We start from the raw sequence: 20,025 nt of genomic DNA, 5'->3' as shown, positions 1-20,025 counted from the left end.
AAATGGTGCATGAACCATTGATGCACAAAGTTGGGATGGTCTAGCTTTAAATATCAAGTGTTGATTTTTAAATAGGTTGCAAGAGATAGGAAAGAAGTGTCTCAAACTGTAATCGTTATTCTGTGTCTTGATCTGAACTTGGAATACTTTTTTTTAAGGGGTACCCAGTTGTTCATTTTTTTACCCAGGTTGTTATTGATGAGCAGGAACCCGGATACCCATCGGCATCTTTAATGTGGACCTGCATCGTCTAAGGATGTTGGGTTGAAAAAGGAGGAGGTGGATGAACCATCTTCCGCCAAGTACTCTAAGTGGGTGAGAGTCACTCATCCACCTGCTGAGTCCATTGCTAAGGACAGTCCATTAATTCCACTGGACAAGTCTAAGGTTCAAGTTCCACTTTTACCCAAGTCTCTCCCACAAGAGACTTTGGCTCACATAAGTCCTGCCTCCCAGGACTGAGAGTGGGATGAAAACATCATTTTTTGTCCTTGTTGATGAGAACAAATTTGATACAGAATAGACCGATATGGTTCCCTATCTCTTCAGGTCCCTTGCCCATTTTCACCTGTCAGTGAAGACGGTAGTGGTTCCCTATCTCTTCAGGTCCCTTGTCCATTTTCACCTGTCAGTGAAGACGATAGTGGTTCCCTATCTCTTCAGGTCCCTTGTCCATTTTCACCTGTCAGTGAAGACGGTAGTGGTTCCCTATCTCTTCAGGTCCCTTGCCCATTTTCACCTGTCAGTGAAGGCAGTAGTGGTTCCCTATCTCTTCAGGTCCCTTGCCCATTTTCACCTGTCAGTGAAGACAGTAGTGGTTCCCTATCTCTTCAGGTCCCTTGTCCATTTTCACCTGTCAGTGAAGACGGTAGTGGTTCCTATCTCTTCAGGTCCCTTGCCCATTTTCACCTGTCGGTGAAGACGGTAGTGGTTCCCTATCTCTTCAGGTCCCTTGTCCATTTTCACCTGTCAGTGAAGACGGTAGTGGTTCCCTATCTCTTCAGGTCCCTTGCCCATTTTCACCTGTCAGTGAAGACGGTAGTGGTTCCCTATCTCTTCAGGTCCCTTGCCCATTTTCACCTGTCGGTGAAGACGGTAGTGGTTCCCTATCTCTTCAGGTCCCTTGTCCATTTTCACCTGTCAGTGAAGACGGTAGTGGTTCCCTATCTCTTCAGGTCCCTTGCCCATTTTCACCTGTCGGTGAAGACGGTAGTGGTTCCCTATCTCTTCAGGTCCCTTGCCCATTTTCACCTGTCAGTGAAGACAGTAGTGGTTCACTATCTCTTCAGGTCCCTTGTCCATTTTCACCTGTCAGTGAAGACGGTAGTGGTTCCCTATCTCTTCAGGTCCCTTGTCCATTTTCACCTGTCAGTGAAGACGGCAGTGGTTCCCTATCTCTTCAGGTCCCTTGTCCATTTTCACCTGTCGGTGAAGACAGTAGTGGAGGAAGAAAGCTGGTCTTGGGCTTCTTACCCAGCGACCTGTATCTGATACCTTCAGATTCTAGTGGCTGTTAATAAACCTTCCAGGGCAAACTCACAATGAGATCTTTTATTCCTTATTTAATTATCAACCTTTCATCCCTAAACAGATTTCTGCTGGAGGAACCATTCAGTATGGAGACTACAGTCTCAGTCAGGAATGCCATAAAACCTGGTCTCTTTGGAATGCATTCCATCACATCCCCACTTTTCCTTGCATTCCATCACATTCCCATCTTAACTTGCATTCCATCACATTCCCATCTTAACTTGCATTCCATCACATCCCCATCTTTCCTTGCATTCCATCTCATCCCCATCTTTCCTTGCATTCCATCTCATCCCCATCTTTCCTTGCATTCCATCACATTCCCATCTTAACTTGCATTCCATCACATTCCCATCTTAACTTGCATTCCATCACATCCCCATCTTTCCTTGCATTCCATCACATCCCCATCTTTCCTTGCATTCCATCTCATCCCCATCTTTCCTTGCATTCCATCACATCCCCATCTTTCCTTCATATAGGAAGTATCTCTGGTTTTGTTTAGATTCTTCCAGTGTTAAGCTCCGCGATTCAGCCTAGCCTCTGCACCCAGAGCTTTTACAAGGTTCATGGGAGTAGTTGTAACCCATTAAAATTTACCATTTTATCCCAATCCTACAATATTTAATTGATTGTCCACAGTCCCTTAAGACCAGATCTGTCTTGTTGTTAGTCTATTGTGACAAGGCTGGGGTTTCTGCCAAACTTAGAGAAATCAGAGCTCACTACATCTCAAGATTTTATCTACGTGAAGATGAATTTCATCACAAATTGAGGGAGAGGGACTGATATCACCTATTAATTATAAGCTGCATTTATCTGCATCCAAATTTGGCTGCACACACCAGTGTACATTTTATACACTTGCCAGTATTTCTCGTGGCTATGCACTCTATTCCCAGAGCCAATTTTTTTTGGATGGCTTGTGAATCACCTGGAATAGCACAGCCATCTGTCCTGTGGCCATTTTGAATTTTGCGCTTGATATGGTTGTTACCAGTTGCCTGTATTTGTTTAAAGTGTATGCAGCTTTGTTCCGGAATGCTTTGCATGCAGCAAAATTGCACATTTTAATGAACAGGTCACATCAGACCTGCATATTGTCCATCAGTATCGACACAGATTTAAGGGGTTCTACCACTTCTTTATTGCTGGTCATATCAACATTGTGCTTTCATCAACATATTTTTTATGCCATCTAGTTGGTACTAAGTAGAAATGGTGCCAGTCCGATATAGAATGTGGCCACTATGGCATCCATCTTGAAAATCTTATTCTTATTGTGAATTGTTGGTTATAAATGAAAATGCTGCTTGTCTGACACCCAATATGGCCACCATTGCAGCCTTTTTAAAAATGTTGTCACTGCTCATCATTGTTGAATGGTGAATGGATGGTCCGACACTTTGAATGGTGAATGGATGGTGCTGATACTACAGTACAGCTCACAATTTTTTTATTTCCCACGCTTCACAGTGGTGAAATCAATCCTGTCAACTTTAGTTCCATGATAATGCTTGCTGGTGGAGGATAAATACCAACAAATCACCAGGGGCTGGAGTTTTTTTTATTAACATTTGAAAAGCCAGGGAATGAAGACCATCCATGGATGGCAAATGTCAAGAGTGATTTACAATCCGATTCCATTTGAAGAATCAGTCATCTTTATTTTGATCACTTATTTTGACAATTAAAAAATATATTCAGAAGTCTTTTATATTTAGTACATGTATATTTAGAAAAAGTTGATCTACTACTTCTGCAATAATTAAACACTTACTTTATTCAGAGAAATGTGAATCAACATAAATAACAACAGTTAATGCTTCTTAGTGGGTTCATCTCGTTTTTCTGTAGTATGTATATATGTATTATGCAATAGGAAAATGAAAAAGGGAACTTTAAAGTTTTAATTTCAACTGTTGCCCATTTTTAATTGGTGATATAGATATATAGGTATATAATTGATGTACATTAATTACATAAAACAAAAAGTATGATAGTATATGGCAGAATATTTGGCTGTATACACAACCAATGACCTATACATCATCATCAACTGATGTTATTACCTCTTCGCTATCCATGTCTGATATGGTGAAGATCAGATGCTCACTGGTACACTGGTTTTGATGATGATATTAATTTGAACAATGTTTTCATGATTTTTGGAATGTTTGCTTGGCTATAAAATATGCTTAGAAACTTCATCAGAGTGCATGGTATTGCCAAATAATAATGTCTTTATGGCCAGCCAGAATGATAAATTGAACAGAACAGAGTGTCTTCCGGCAGCCATCTGTATATTGTTGGACATTCTAAAGGAAGGGTTCCGTATGGTATATGTGCAGTATCTATTATTAGAAACATAATTTAAGAATTCGTCATTATTTAAACTACTACACTACAGTTTGGTACCCAGTGCTGAACTTGGCCTACCTGATCATCAGTTATTGTGTATCCCAGTGCTGAACTTGGCCTACCTGATCATCAGTTACTGTGTATCCCAGTGCTGAACTTGGCCTACCTGATCATCAGTTACTGTGTATCCCAGATAGGTTATGTATAACTTTGGTTAGTAGTGTTCCACAGTTGAATTGTAAATGGCAGGAATTGATCTGGATAACAAGGAAGGGGAGCCAAATGATCGAGTGCTGTAGGTCTCACTGTTATAACAAAAGGTCAGATTACATCTTTGTAAGTAGTTCAGTGCTTGACCATTGTCTGCTTCCTAATTACTTTGGTGATTCGACTGATGCAGTGAATGGAAGACAATAAACAGAACATGCAGACATTTTATACTTGCTGTATCGATTATTAAACAAGTTCTTTCTTTAACAAAATCAAACATTTGAAATAGCCAGTTGGTTTTACAGTATGTTTCAGGAGAATGCTCATTCAACAAAACATATCCCCAAGTACATTGTTTATTGTGAACATAATGGTAGAGAAAACAAAACCTGCAGAAGGGCTGCTATTGCACATTTAGGTTATCAGTCCTCCCATAAAATTAGCACATCCATGATAGAGGAAACAATGCTTGCTGATGGCTTCTGCTATGGTAGGTTTAATTTAGTTTGCAAATGAGTATCATTCTTCAAAAAGTATACAGCTAGGATGAGTTTCTGTGACCATTTGTGAGATAAATAAATACTACTTTCAGATTGATAAAATAGTAGAGTTTAAATTAAAGCCACAAGATCTAAATGATGCTTTCTCTCTCTCTCTCTCTCTCTCTCTCTCTCTCTCTCTCTCTCATGCTGATGTTGGTTATATGTGAAAACTCTGCGATATAGTGTGAAGAGATGCAGTAGCTCAAAATGCACGACTTTGTAATAGCTACTTCTCTTAAATGAATGCCAATACCAACATTTAAAAAAGTCGTTTTTTTGTGCAATAGTTATTCCTGTAATACATAGACACTAATCTAACCTCCAAAATGTCTGCCTTGATGGCCATCCTGACAATCTTTATATGGCTACTTGTCCTGATTGTGTCAGATATTGTACCAGTATTGTATCAACATGTTTTCTTTCTTAAGCACTATTAAAGCATATTAATTTACACATGTAAGAAAAAAACTTAGTTTCCAAATTTTATGTTGGAGTTACTCAAGAATATCAGATAAATTTGATACTGAGGAGTCCAAAAGAAATATTCTTGGATTCCTGGAAATTCATTTTGTCCAGGAGAGTATTAGTCCCTTCAGGGGACTCTTGTTTAGATTATTTCAGAAGACACTTGAATAATATTATAAGCTGCATTTATTAATTATGGTGTACTAGTAGTACAGCCAGATTACAAATCGGGAAACAGATGGTACAATGTTCAAACTAACTAAAACTTTAGTAATATTTCTTCTATAATTACTGCTGTCAATAGGTACTCTGTTCATTGATAAAAACCCAAGTAATAAAGATACCTGTTAATTTTTTAAAGAGAAATGTTTCGAAGTCAACATCAGAGACATAACAAGTGAGCAAGACACAGAATTACGATTACAGTTTGAGGCTCTCATCATGTGACTAATTGCTCATCATGTGACTATTGGCTCATTGTGTGACTAATTGCTCATCATGTGACTATTGGCTCATCATGTGAATATTGGTTCATTGTGTGACTAATTGTTCATGTGACTATTGGCTCATCATGTGACTATTGGTTCATCATGTGGCTATCGGTTCATCATGTGACTATTGGCTCATCATGTGACTAATTGCTCATTATGTGACTATTGGTTCATCATGTGACTATTGGCTCATGCACATTTATCCATCATCAGATCTCTGTCAAATTCCTTATTTTCTGTTTATAGTAATTGTACATTTATATATGTATATCATTTATGATATTACATCAATGACATAGTTATTGTAAAATATAAAGACATCCATTTCTTTCAAAACATCTTGTGCCTGAAGAAGCATAGAGCAGATGTGAAACTAGTTGCACAGAGTTCTCAGCATTTGTGTTTTTTTATTAAAAAAATTTCAGTTCTAAAATTATTAACTGTACATGAAACAGTTCCAACAAAACAGACAGATTTCTTGAATGTGGAACCATGTATCACAGAGTCATTATATTTTTATACATACATAACGGACCAGTCTAAATTGAAAACAATGGCATCAGAAATCAAGAGAAATGGTTTTTATCTCTGTGACTCATGCATGTTATATGATTGAAAAATGCTATGTTAGAGGGATTTTGTTAAACTTGAAAACATGTTGCATCAGGAAACAGGGCACATCGATAGCACTTTACAAATTTTGAAGGCAGAATTTAACATTGATTTAAAATCACATTCATCATTTGTGGATTTCATGACCAGTGAAAGTTGAACATATAGACTAGTTAAAGTGAGTGTTATGCATAAAAAAAATGTATTAATTTGTTTTGGGTCTGTACTCTTACTAACTACTAATCCACATGGATTTAGCCAATTCTTGACAAGAATTTTAGCGGCAGGTCCAGGTAAGTAGCAAAAATAAGTACAAGTTTTTCATAGTTTCTGTAGTTATGGCATGTAATATGTATATAGATTGCTCATTTTTTTGTGCTCAGATTACACTTTTTATGCCATTTATATATTAGTAATAATTATGCTTATACCTTGGGGGTTGGTATGTATGAACCTAAAACAAGGCAGGTCAGGTTCACGTTTAATAAAATTTCCCTTAATCGGGTACCTGGTAAACTGATCGTTAGGATCAACAGGTACCCGGTAGAAGTTTCCTAAAATTTTGATACTTTTACTGCCACTTGGAAAGAATAAAGAAGATGACAACATTCATCTGTATCATTTATTAAACATTATTGTTATGATATTATATTAATGTTAAACATTATTGTTGTGATATTATATTATTATTAAACATTATTATGATATTATTATTAACATTATTGTTGTGATATTATATTATTATTAAACATTATTGTTATGATATATTATTATTAAATGTTATTGTTGTGATATTATATTATTATTAACATTATTGTTATGATATATCATAATATTAGTAAAGTTAATAATTGGACAAGTTTAGTTTACACACTGAAATGTGGAAGGCGATGATAGATCCAATTACATACCATATACACTCGATTATAAGTTAAGACCAACTGCAAACTGCACAGACCTAGATCTGCTATCGCATAATGCACTGGCAGATCTGGGTTAGTTCATAGCAATCAGTAGAACAAACAAAATAGACCCTGATCTGCAGGTGCATTATGCAATGGCATATAAGGATCTTTGTTGTTTGCAGTTTGACTCGACTTAATAAGCAAGGACATTATTAGGCAAATTTTTCATCAAATTCTACACAGAAAAAATATTTTCATAACAAAATTAAGACATTAAGAAAAATTTGTTCTTTCTGGTGTTATTTTTCAGGACCTTGATGATATAGACATAGAAAATGACCAGTTACGTGCAGAGAACCAGGCTCTCATACATGCCGTGTCCCAACTGAGTACAAACGTATGAATACAGATCCTTGTGTCCCAACTGAGCATCACTGACAGCATGTATGGGATGAATACAAGACATACTCTAATTAATGTTTTTGTTCAAGAATATGCGGTTCTAAAGGTGAATGTGAAGATGTGTGCATATCAGAAGATAAAAGCTTATTTTGATACCAGTCTTGTTTTGATACCAGTCTTGGATAGAAAGCGAGAAATATGATCTTGTTTAGCATCACATTAGTTGTGTAGAAAATGTGTTCAGATGTTGATTTAGGGGTGAGAGATGGAGCCATTTTAACATGATTACTGTGATTGTATTTTTAACATGTTGTGCCAAGCTTTTTGTATAGAATAAGAAACAATACTAATTGTCTGTTTCCATAGCTACACAGTAAATCTGATACATTCCAATGCAAAAACCTTTTGATCTGGAGTAAATATGTGACTCGTGCTACCATCCATACATCAGAATTTGCCTTTTCATTAGAATTTGCCTTTTCATCAGAATTTGCTTTGTTTCAACTTCACTTTGATGCTAGAGTTTTCCTTGAGATGACAATTCTAGTCAAGACTCCATGTATCATCAAAAAATGTACTGGAGTCAACAGACTCATACAAACTATAAATATTGTGCAAATTTCTGATACTGTATTTCACTCAAAATTCATTCTCGGGTCTTCAGTTCATAAAAAATGCATTCACTGTTAATGCATGAAACTACACCTCTCCCTCAATAACTTGTGACATGGGGGTCAGACATCAGGCAGGTTTAAGCAAGGGCATCAGTTACTGAGGGACCTTTGAAAAGGGAATGCTTTTCTTTCTGGACGTCAACTAGAAGATGCATTGTGATGGGGGCTGTTATGTGGTTAATACTTGTTTTATCTTCATGTTAGAAATAATTGTCATAAAATACTTTTCTAAATGAATCTTATTTTCTGTATAAATTACCTTTATTTTCAAGATAAACAGCCTTTGAAAAGTCATGAAAACATTACTCCAAGAGGTTTGAGACGGAACTAAACAAAATGTGACTCTTTATTAAAAGTTGCAAGTTTCATGATGCTGAGTCTCATTTTTGGACTTAAAACTGCCATTTTAGATGATAAAAAGAGCAAATACAGCAAAGTAAAATTTACTGGATTTGGTCGATATTTTCTTCCATGTTCAGCATGTAAGGACAACTTTTTGGGTATTATCTGCAATAAAAATGGAATCCATGTCTGATCCTGTGTCACAATTGGATTTGTTGTGTTTTTGAGGGAGAGGTGTTTGTGATATCATCATGTAGATCTACATGTTTGTAACATGCATGGTTCTATATGGATGCCTTGTCCTGTGTCTAGATTTACCATCCCGTAATGTCCAGAAATATCAGCTCTGTCTTTATGATCATTGAGATCTGCTATCTCATAATGCCCTGGCAGATCAGGGTTCATACTGTCTATATTTCTCATCATATAGACCTACCTATAGGTATATGATGTGCATAGATCTGTGTCAAGATCTGCTATCCCATAATACCGAGGTATATCGGGGTCCATGCTGTCTGATTTCTCATTATATAGATCTAGATATACATGTGTAGGTGATGTATCCCTCTAACACTGGTTCTTAACCCATGGGACACAACACAGAACTGGGTCATCATGCCATTTTGAGTGAGTCATAGAGATCAATCTTAATAATTTAAAATTTCCTACCACAAACCTAGTCTGGGTCGCTGCCCAAAAGGGTCAAGAACCACTGCTTTAACAGCACGAGTCAAGATCTGCCATCCCATAATACCTGGGCATATCAGGGCCCATGCTGTCTTGTTTCCTCATCATATGAATCTGGATCTACATGTATATGACATGCATTGATCCGTGAAAATCTGCCATCCCATAATACCCAGGCACATTGGAATCCACACTGTCTGTTTTTCACATCATTTCATGTGAAAAAGGTCTGCACATTGTTGTTATTATTATTATTATTATTATTAATATTATTTATACCATATTTCTAAAGGAGGTTTTCATTGCTCACTAATTTTGCGAGTAAATTAAAGTTCAGGTAGATGTACAAATAAGACGTGAACTTGTCATTTCAAAAGTTATGACCATCCAGCACAGTCTTTTAAGTACATACTTTAAAATCACAGATAATAAATATCACATACAAAATATAGATTTTGCTTACTTTGTTCTGACTGCACAAAAGTTTTTTTTTATCCAGTTGCTATTTATTAAATTTATTTCATTTTGTCAACCTTGATAAGGTACAAATGTCATGATTGGCTCCTTTAAAAATCCATCTAGAAGTCAGTATTGATTTTGTTATTAATAACAACCTAGTTCACATTATTACATGTATATCATCTTTCACTGGTGTTAGTCAAGCATAACTTGCTCAAATCACTTTACTGTATTCACTGTTTAATGTATGCCTAGCTGTGAGCATGTATCTTTTGAAGTGAATAGTGTTCATTATGTAAAGGCAGATATGGGTCTATGTGAGAAGCCAGTATTTGACGTGAATAGTGTGCTTTATGTAAGGGTAGATCTGGGTCTCTGTGAGAAGCCAGTATTTGAAGTGAATAGAGTGTAGTAACTAAAGGCAGATCTGGGTCTATGTGAGAAACCAATATTTGAAGTGAATAGTGTGCATTATGCAAGGGTAGATCAGGGTCTATATGAGAAGTCAGTATTTGAAGTGAATAGAGTGCAGTAACTAAAAGCATATATGGGTCTATGTGAGAAGCCAATAGCTGAAGTGAATAGAGTGCAGTAACTAAAGGCATATCTGGGTCTAATTGAGAAGTCAGTATTTGAAGTGAATAGAGTGCAGTAACTAAAGGCATATCTGGGTCTATGTGAGAAGCCAGTATCTGAAGTGAATAGAGTGCAGTAACTAAAAGCATATATGGGTCTATGTGAGAAGCCAATAGCTGAAGTGAATAGAGTGCAGTAACTAAAGGCATATCTGGGTCTAATTGAGAAGTCAGTATTTGAAGTGAATAGAGTGCAGTAACTAAAGGCATATCTGGGTCTATGTGAGAAGCCAGTATCTGAAGTGAATAGAGTGCAGTAATTAAAGGTAGATCTGGGTCTATGTGAGAAGTCAATATTTGAAGTGAATAGTGTTCAGTAATTAAAGGTAGATCTGGGTCTATGTGAGAAGTCAATATTTGAAGTGAATAGTGTGCAGTAATTAAAGGCAGATCTGGGTATATATGAGAAGTCAATATTTGAAGTGAATAGTGTGCTTTATGCAGGGTAGATCTGGGTCTATGTGAGAAGCCAGTATCTGAAGTGAATAGAGTGCAGTAACTAAAGGCAGATCTGGGTCTATGTGAGAAGCCAGTATTTGAAGTTAATAGAGTCTAGTAACTAAAGGCAGATCTGGGTCTATGTGATAAGCCAGTATTTGAAGTAAATAGTGTTCAGTATGTAAAGCAGATCTGGGTCTGTGTGAGAAGCCAGTATCTGAAGTGAATAGAGTGCATTAATTAAAGGCAGATCTGGGTCTATGTGAGAAACCAATATTTGAAGTGAATGCCATGCTTTATGCAAGGGTAGATCTGGGTCTATGATCATAGTTGGGCAAGCATTACACAAGAATAAATACAGTATTAACATGTTATCATTTGCACTTAATTTTTATAGCAAAAGTATTGACAAAGGAGGTGTGTACTATTAGTTTCTTGGTTTGTTAGTGTGCAGTGAAACCAACTTAGTTGTAAATGTACATGCAATGAGTTTACCCTGCTGATGACCATATTGATCTCTTGACACATCATGTCCTGCCATTTTAATACATCTCCAATACAGCTGAGCACATTATGTTAAGACGATGTTTGTCCATATGTCCTATTGCGTTTCTGCTCAAATTCTTCACCGCCTGCCATTACTGTTCCTTGTAAGTAGCATTTGGATCAAAGAAAAACTCTCTCAATTTTGAACTCAAAAGCTCAGAGATCAAGGGCACAGGGACTGAACATAGGAAAGCCTTTTCCATTTAACTAGGATAACATATACCATGACCAGACCTTGTAAATGGCTTCCACTTGAGATAAGAAAGGCATTGATTGATTAGGGGGTCAAGAAGTCAAATGCAAGGTCATAGGGACTCTAAGAAGAAAACGGTTTCCACACAATGTCATGGTTTTTTTTATCACATGCTTGGTCTAGACTTTGTGAATGGCTGCATTTGATACAAGGAAGACACTTATTCTTATGGGGATCAAATGTCAAGGTCACAGGGACGGAATGAAGGAAAATAAATTTCCACAAAATTATTAAGTTCTTTGTCACATGCCGTGACTAAACTTCGTAAATACCTTGCTTTTGAGACAGGAACTGTAGACTTTGGGTTAAAAGGTCAAAAGTCCTGGTAAGAGGGACTCCAAGAAGGAAAATAGTTTCTACAGAATGGCACAAGTGCATGCTGTGAACTGTGTGAATGACATTTGAGACAAAAGGGTGCTTATAATTTTAGGGGTCAAAAGGAGAAAGCGGAAAATCACCAAGACTGGATGAAGAAAAGTGATTTCCACAAAATAAGTTGAATTCTGTTTTTTTTCCTTGACCACATTTTGTAGACAGCTTGTATTTAAAACCAGAAAACTATTTGATTTTGAATTTAAAAGGTAAAATATCAAAACATTGAACACGGGTATAATAATACTATTTACCACATGGCTGGCACATAGAAATGGTACCCTAGTTATGTGGCAACATAGAAATGGTACCCTAGTTATGTGGCAACATAGAAATGGTACTCTAGTTATGTGGCAACATAGAAATGGTACCCTAGTTATGTGGCAACATAGAAATGGTACTCTAGTTATGTGGCAGCATAGAAATGGTACTCTAGTTATGTGGCAACATAGAAATGGTATTGTAGTTATGTGGCAGCATAGAAATGGTACTCTAGTTATGTGGCAACATAGAAATGGTACTCTAGTTATGTGGCAACATAGAAATGGTACCCTAGTTATGTGGCAACATAGAAATGGTATTGTAGTTATGTGGCAGCATAGAAATGGTACTCTAAGTTATGTGGCAACATAGAAATGGTACTCTAGTTATGTGGAAGAATGGTCAAGAAACATTGAGTATCTTGTCACTAAAATAATGTGACAGTGACCTGATACTTTTCCTACTGACCCAGCATAATAATGTCTTGTGACAGTGATCTTGTATTTTCACTCTTGACCCAATGTGACTCGCAAGAAACTAGTCAGAAGTGGGGTAAATTATTGGTACACAGGTTGGTAACAACTAGTATTTAGAACCATTCATTTTATAAAAAACAAAAACAGTATTAATAGAATAAGACATTGTCTACATGATGCATGGAAATATGTGTCCTTTATAAAATAAATACAGTTGTCATGGAAATATGTGTCCTTTATAAAATAAATACAGTTGTCATGGAAATATGTGTCCTTTATAAAATAAATACAGTTGTCATGTAAATATAATTTCATTATATACTGTAATAAGAGACTAACAAAAAAAATTGGTTTCTTGAGATACATAGTCCTTTAATGCAGGTGTTTTTAGTGTTTGAAATGTCAAATAAAGAATAAGTTTTTGTTGTGACTGGAGACTCGGTCTCTGAAAAGGTGTTCTATAGCACAGTTTTAACTGTACATATGGTTGTGAGTGTTACTGTTTTTAAAAATTCAGAAATTTCACATTGCATATCATCACATGTTATCAGTTTAGTGTTCCTTTGTTAATTTTTTGTAAATTTCACATTGCATATCATCACATGTTATCAGTTTAGTGTTCCTTTGTTAATTTTTGGTTAAGAATTATAAAATGCCACATTTTATTGAGTCTGGCTAATTTACTATGATTTCAGGCTTTTATGGAAGAGAATAGAGTATACACAATGGAATTTAAAATTGAGTGCTAGTGCTTTTATTTGTGAATAATGCAGATATATAAGTGAGTTTTAAAGATGGTTACAAATGGGAAGTAGTTGAGAAAATTTAAGTCAGATGCAAAGTAGGCAAATATACATTATGCACTTTTATCTTGTTTTTTATTTCAATCTTCCATCCTTTTATGAAGTTTTTGGTTTTTATTTGTTAAAAAGTGAAGTACAAGCCCTTTAAGCCCATAATGCTGTGTGAACTTACAGTATGGTTCTGCATTGGCAGGTGTTGTGGATAGTACATGTCCGTAATGCTGTGTGAGCTTACAGACAGTATGGTTCTGCACTGGCAGGTGTCATGGATAGTACATGTCCATAGTGCTGTGTGAGCTTATAGTATGGTTCTGCATTGTCGTGGATAGTACATCCATAGCTGCATTTTTTTCACCTTATTAGAAACCACTCACTGAATTAAAACCAAACATTGCAGTCAGAACAAATATTTCAGGTCTGCTTTCATGTATAACTGTGGCCTTTACTAATAATGGAAAAGTATGTAAAACAATTAACTTTCAAAAACTGATTAACAGAATTTGGCTACTGGTTACAGTCCACTATAAAAAAAAGTAACTTTAATTAATAAAAGTGGACAAACCTTGAAACAGTTTGTATAAAGAAATGTTGAGTATCACTTGACTCAATTTAAAAGTATCCTGGAACAAAGGACTTTCAAACTTTTGATAATGATGCCAAATTGCCATCATGTCAACTAATGCCAACATTACAGAAATGAGAAAGAAGTGTAAAATCACTAATTCAGAATAAGTACTATACTGACCAGAATTTGACCAAATTTCACAAGCATTTCATTGTGAAGGCCTCAGATTTGTACCAGTGATGCCATCTCACCTCTGTCTGCATGGGTTCGAGTCTAGGATTCAGCCAATGTGGGTATGTGAAAAAGCTTGCCAGTAGCTTCTCGTGGGTCGGTGGTTCTTCCCAGGGTTTTCCCGGGTTCTTCCTCCACCATTAATACTGGCCGCCATGCATAGCCTATCGTGTGCTGAAAAATGGTGTTAAAACCAACAACAACAAAGCCAATACATCATCCGATGTGGCCATTTTGCTAGAAGTAGAAAGTGTTTAAATGACTTTTACTAAAATTCTTCAGAACAGAATTGGACCAAATCTGGAATTGAGTAACATGGGATGAATTTCTTTCAGTTTTATACCAGTGTTGATGATCCATCTTCAGACATGTCCACCATTACAAAAAATAAAACCTCAAATGGCTACTTCTTAAAAAATACAGAGAAGAATTCAACCAGATTTGTTAGAAAGTATCCTGACACGAAGACCTTTTAAGTTTTTACAGATGAATCCAATCCAATCCTTTATCTAATATGGCCATCATCACTGGAAAAAAATATTAAAACTCCAACATCTCCAAAATCGCCTCACAGAATTTGACCAATTTTGACAAAACATAAATGTAATTTCAAATATGACCTGTAAACCACTTATGAATATTGCTACTTATACGTTGAAAATTAAAAAGCAGATATTGAGACATAACTAGGTATGTCAATAGATGGACTCCCACAAATATGCCTGCAGTTACTAAAAATTTAAACACCTTAAATATCTACTTCTGAAAAGTGCAGACTAGAATTTGATCAAATTCAACAGAAGGCATCCTGACAAGGAAGCCTCCAATGATCCTGATCTGCCTTACTTTATGACTTGTATTACTAAAATGAAAGGGGCCCCGAGTGGTCTAATGCGCTCTCCATTACGGATCACTGCCATCTCACCTCTGTCTGTGTAGGTTCAAGTCTCGAATTCGGCCAATGTGGGTATGTGAGAAAGCTTGCCAGTAGCTTCTCGAGGGTCGGTGGATCTTTCCGGGATTCTCCCGGGTTCTTCCTCCACCATTAATACTGGCTGCCATGTATAGCCTATTGTGTGCTGAAAAATGGCATTAAACCCTACAACAAAAAAACAACAACTAAAAAGAAAAGAGAAAACAAATTAAATTTCAGAAAGCATAGTAATGGCAAACTGCCCTGGCATTTGACTTTTAGGTGCCAGTCAGCCAAGCAAACTGTGTAAGCCCCACTTGAACCACATACAATGTCAGCCAAGCAAACTGTGTAAGCCCCACTTGGACCACATACACTGTCAGCCAAGCAAACTGTGTTAGCCCCACTTGAACCACATACAATGTCAGCCAAGCGAACTGTGTAAGCCCCAACTGGACCACATGCAATGTTAGCCAAGCAAACTGTGTAAGCCCCAGTAGGACCACATACACTGTCAGCCAAACAAACTGTGTAAGCCCCACTTGGACCACATACAATGTCAGCCAAGCAAACTGTGTAAGCCCCAATTGGACCACATACAATGTCAGCCAACCAAACTGTGTAAGCCCCAATTGGACCACATACAGTGTCAGCCAAGCAAACTGTGTAAGCCCCACTTGGACCACGTACAGTGTCAGCCAAGCAAACTGTGTAAGCCCCACTTGGACCACATACAGTGTCAGCCAAGCAAACTGTGTAAGCCCCAGTAGGACCACATACACTGTCAGCCAATTAAACTGTGTAAGCCCCACTTGGACCACATACAATGTCAGCCAAGCAAACTGTGTAAGCACCACTTGGACCACATACACTGTCAGCCAAGCAAACTGTAAGCACCACTTGTACCACGTACAATGTCAGCCAAGCAAACTGTAAGCACCACTTGGACCACATACACTGTCAGCCAAGCAAACTGTGTAAGCCCCACTTGGACCACATACACTGTCAGTCAGGCAAACTGTGTAAGCCCCATTGGACCACGTACAATGTCAGCCAAGCAAACTGTGTAAGCCCCACTTGGACCATGTACAGTGTCAGCCAAGCAAACTGTGTAAGCCCCACTTGGACCATGTACAATGTCAGCCAAGCAAACTGTGTAAGCCCCACTTGGACCACATACAGTGTAGCATGTGAAAGGGATACCCTTTTAGTGTCTTCACACTTTGGTAGAAAACATTAAAAGATTTTGTGATACCATGCATATTGTCTACAAGTTCAATACCATATGTAATTGTTTATAAGACAGATCTATACCATTGTGGGTCCATGAGAAAGCTTGCCAGTAGCTTTTCATGGGTTGGTGGTTCTTTCCGGGACTTTCCTGATTCTTCCTCCACCATTTATACTGGCCGCCATGTATAGCCTATTGTGTGCTGAAAAATGCTGTTAAATCCCACAACAAGAAAACAATTACTTGTACTCCTTATAAACTACCTGAATGGCCATGTGTTTACTCTGTGTGTGAGAGGTACTGTGTTTGATTCCCTTCTTTTAAGTTTGCAGAGAGGGTCCAAGGTTGCAAACATTTCAGTGACATTTAGTAGTTTTTTAAATATTTGGATTGAGCTTTAGCTGCATGGTTATAGATGGATGAGCTTGAACTATTTTGTTATAGCTGTAAGATGCATAATACGTGTGATGGATTACAAACCTTGAATCACAGTTCTAGGATGGGAGAGTCTGGATAATACTGGGCAATTTGTGAAATGGATGGGGATTCAAGATGGTGAATCATCAATAATTGTAAAGTTGCAGTGGTGTTTTTTAATCTGTTGATATTAATTTGTTTCAAACATGATTTTGTTCCCAATAACAAATGCACATTTGCTACTTTTTCACAGGATTTTTGTCACTCTTAAATTTTAGTTATTTAGATATATTTTATTTTTACCTTTAAACATTCCATTCACAAATGTTAGTGAACAAGCTTTTTTATGTTTATGAGCAAAAATATTCATTATATGCCTACTGTGTTTATTGTTCTGTGTTAGTGACATCATGTGTATATGTTAAGTGTTGAGTTCTAATTTGATAAAACATAAATTACTACTAGAGTTAAGCCTTCAGAGATTGTCCAGAGGCATGTACAGGTAACCTGTGTATAGTGGTCACCCTGGAGACTGGCCAAAATGTCATTTATAAACAGGTTATGCATGGAAGATCACCTTTATATTAGGTTAGCTTGGAGATGAAAGATGGGATACCAAAGGTTACCCAGAGAAAGCTGATGCCATATGCATTTAGAATTTTGAGCTTAAACAATTGGAAAATATATCCATTTTTGTCCAGCCAGCTTTAGTATAAGCAAGACACAAGTATCGCTTATTACCTCAATGGCAGTGATGTCAAGATTAGTTTTAAAAAATTGGTTTAAATTTGTGTTTATGGTCACGTGTCACGTGGGAGGGTTAGTCTTCATACTTGTACTGTAGAGTCAGGAAACTCTGCCCATTTGTATACATGCGCTTCTAACTTCCAGTTGACCCCTGGGAAAGGTCATTGTTATTTGAAAATCTTCATGAAATTTTTTATTATGAGTTTTTCTTTTTGGTCACAAGTCCCAAACTTTTGAAAGCTGTCATACTTGAAATGCAGAATAAGCAAGCCCCACCCATTCACATCCATGCAACCCATTGATAAGGTCAAGGTCATTAGAAAGTGAAACCATACAATCCCAGATTGCAGTCCCAGACTGTAGTTCCAGATTGCAGTACAGCATTATGTGACAGGATCTGTTTTACTTACTGGCCCTAATAGACTGTTGTCCCAGATTGCAGTCCCAGACTGTAGTTCCAGGTTGCAGTACAGCATTATGTGACAGGATCTGTTTTACTTACTGGCCCTAATAGACTGTAGTCCCAGACTGTAGTTCCAGGTTGCAGTACAGCATTATGTGACAGGATCTGTTTTACTTACTGGCCCTAATAGACTGTAGTCCCAGATTGCAGTCCAGACTGTAGTTCCAGATTGCAGTACAGCATTATGTGACAGGATCTGTTTTACTTACTGGCCCTAATAGACTGTAGTCCTAGATTGCAGTATATTATGTGACAGAAAAACTTTTTTTGTGTTGTTTGCAGTTGGAAATAACTTGTACTGGTATATATGGTATATCAGTATACACAGTGTATACCCTAATATGCATTTGTCTTGTGTCACGATAGAGCTTGGTCTACATTTACTTGCAGCTGTAACCTGCAGGTGACAGAAGAATGCAAAGGAATCCCATTTCATGTAGATAATTTAGTTGCTTTGTGGTTAGCCTAATTGTTTTTGATTCTCAGTGCAGTTTGACAGGCAGTATATGATGGTGATGCTTACTTTTTGACAGTATACAATATACAGCAACTTTTTCATGGAATAGGGGAATTATTAAGTGCATTTTTAACATTATTTTTAATTCACTATATTGGAAATCTGAATCCCTATAATCTTTTAAACTGTTTCAGTATACGTTGGATTTAGCTTAAATGTGCACCCTTCTACAGGGAGTCGGCTGTGGTAGACACAGTAAAATATATGTACATGTAGTGTTGCACAATTTAGATTATATATGCTTATTTTCATTTTTGTTGCTGTGTTGTATGCTTGAATAATCAAACCAAATGGTTGTATTGCAATGATAAATTTGTAGTTTTGTTAGCTAAGAGATCTGGGTAAAGCAGCTGACGATGAAATATTTTCCAAAGTGCTATTTATATGTGCAGCTTTTATTCATTATGTTTCTGTGGGAGCATTATCTGTCTTTCAGACATCTTGTCAAGAAATAAACTACATGGAGTTCAATCAATAATAATACAATTAAAACCGAGCCTCTGATGTTGTTTTTTTTTCTTCTTAAGTTTATTGAGCCATGTAGCAGTCACTTTTCTGGCATCGGCTTCAAATGTTTATGAGGGTTCAAGTTTTCATTTACATACATATCCCAAGTCAGACATACATATCCCAAGTCAGACATATTATCCCAAGTTAGACATACATATTATCCCAAGTTAGACATACATATATATCCCAAGTCAGACATATTATCCCAAGTCAGACATACATATTATCCCAAGTCAGACATACATATCCCAAGACAGACGTACATATCCCAAGTCAGACATATTATCCCCAGTCAGACATACATATCCCAAGTCAGACATATTATCCCAAGACAGACATACAGATTCCAAGTTAGTCATACATATTATCCCAAGTCAGACATGCATATTATCCCAAGTCAGACATACATATCCCAAGTCAGACATATATATTATCCCAATTCAGATGTACATATCCCAAGACAGACATACATATCCCAAGTCAGACATATATATCCCAAGACATACATACAGATCCCAAGTCAGACATACATATCCCAAGACAGACATACATACATATCCCAAGTCAGACATACATATTATCCCAAGTAAGACATACATATTATCCCAAGTAAGACATATTATCCCAAGTTAGACATACATATCCCAAGACAGACATACATATCCCAAGTCAGACATACATATCCCAAGACATACATGATATCCCAAGTCAGACATACATATCCCCAAGTCCCTTAATAAATATTTCCATCATACCTGGTATGAATTGTTATGAAGCTAAGACAATTCATTCTGTGATATATTCATCAGAAAATGTGCATTTGGGTTTTATTGAAAGTTGTGATGGACGTTCTTCCAATATGACTGACTAGGCTGCCATGAAGCTAAGATGATTCAGTCTGCAGCATTCACGACCATTTTGACCTTGGAGTCGGTGTCACATATTTTACTGCAATGCTTGACCTTGG

General features: G+C 36.9%; 1 protein-coding gene across 2 annotated transcripts in view; it reads left to right on the top strand.

Moving 5' to 3' along the window:
- LOC149801203 (uncharacterized) overlaps window positions 1–19,044 on the top strand; it is a 76,659-nt gene extending 57,615 nt beyond the window's left edge. For both annotated transcript variants that reach the window (XM_089955244.1, XM_089955245.1), the window contains one exon: window positions 7,427–19,044. In XM_089955244.1, coding sequence (XP_089811370.1) covers window positions 7,427–7,519 — 93 coding nt within the window. In that variant the 3' untranslated portion in view covers window positions 7,520–19,044. The remainder of the gene's footprint in view (window positions 1–7,426) is intronic.
- Window positions 19,045–20,025: the final 981 nt, after the last annotated feature.

Source organism: Sinohyriopsis cumingii, chromosome 4 (genome assembly GCF_028554795.1).
Source record: "Sinohyriopsis cumingii isolate HCF-2022 chromosome 4, ASM2855479v2, whole genome shotgun sequence".
NCBI classification, from domain to species: domain Eukaryota; kingdom Metazoa; phylum Mollusca; class Bivalvia; order Unionida; family Unionidae; genus Sinohyriopsis; species Sinohyriopsis cumingii.
This window is presented reverse-complemented; position numbering and strand designations above follow the sequence as displayed.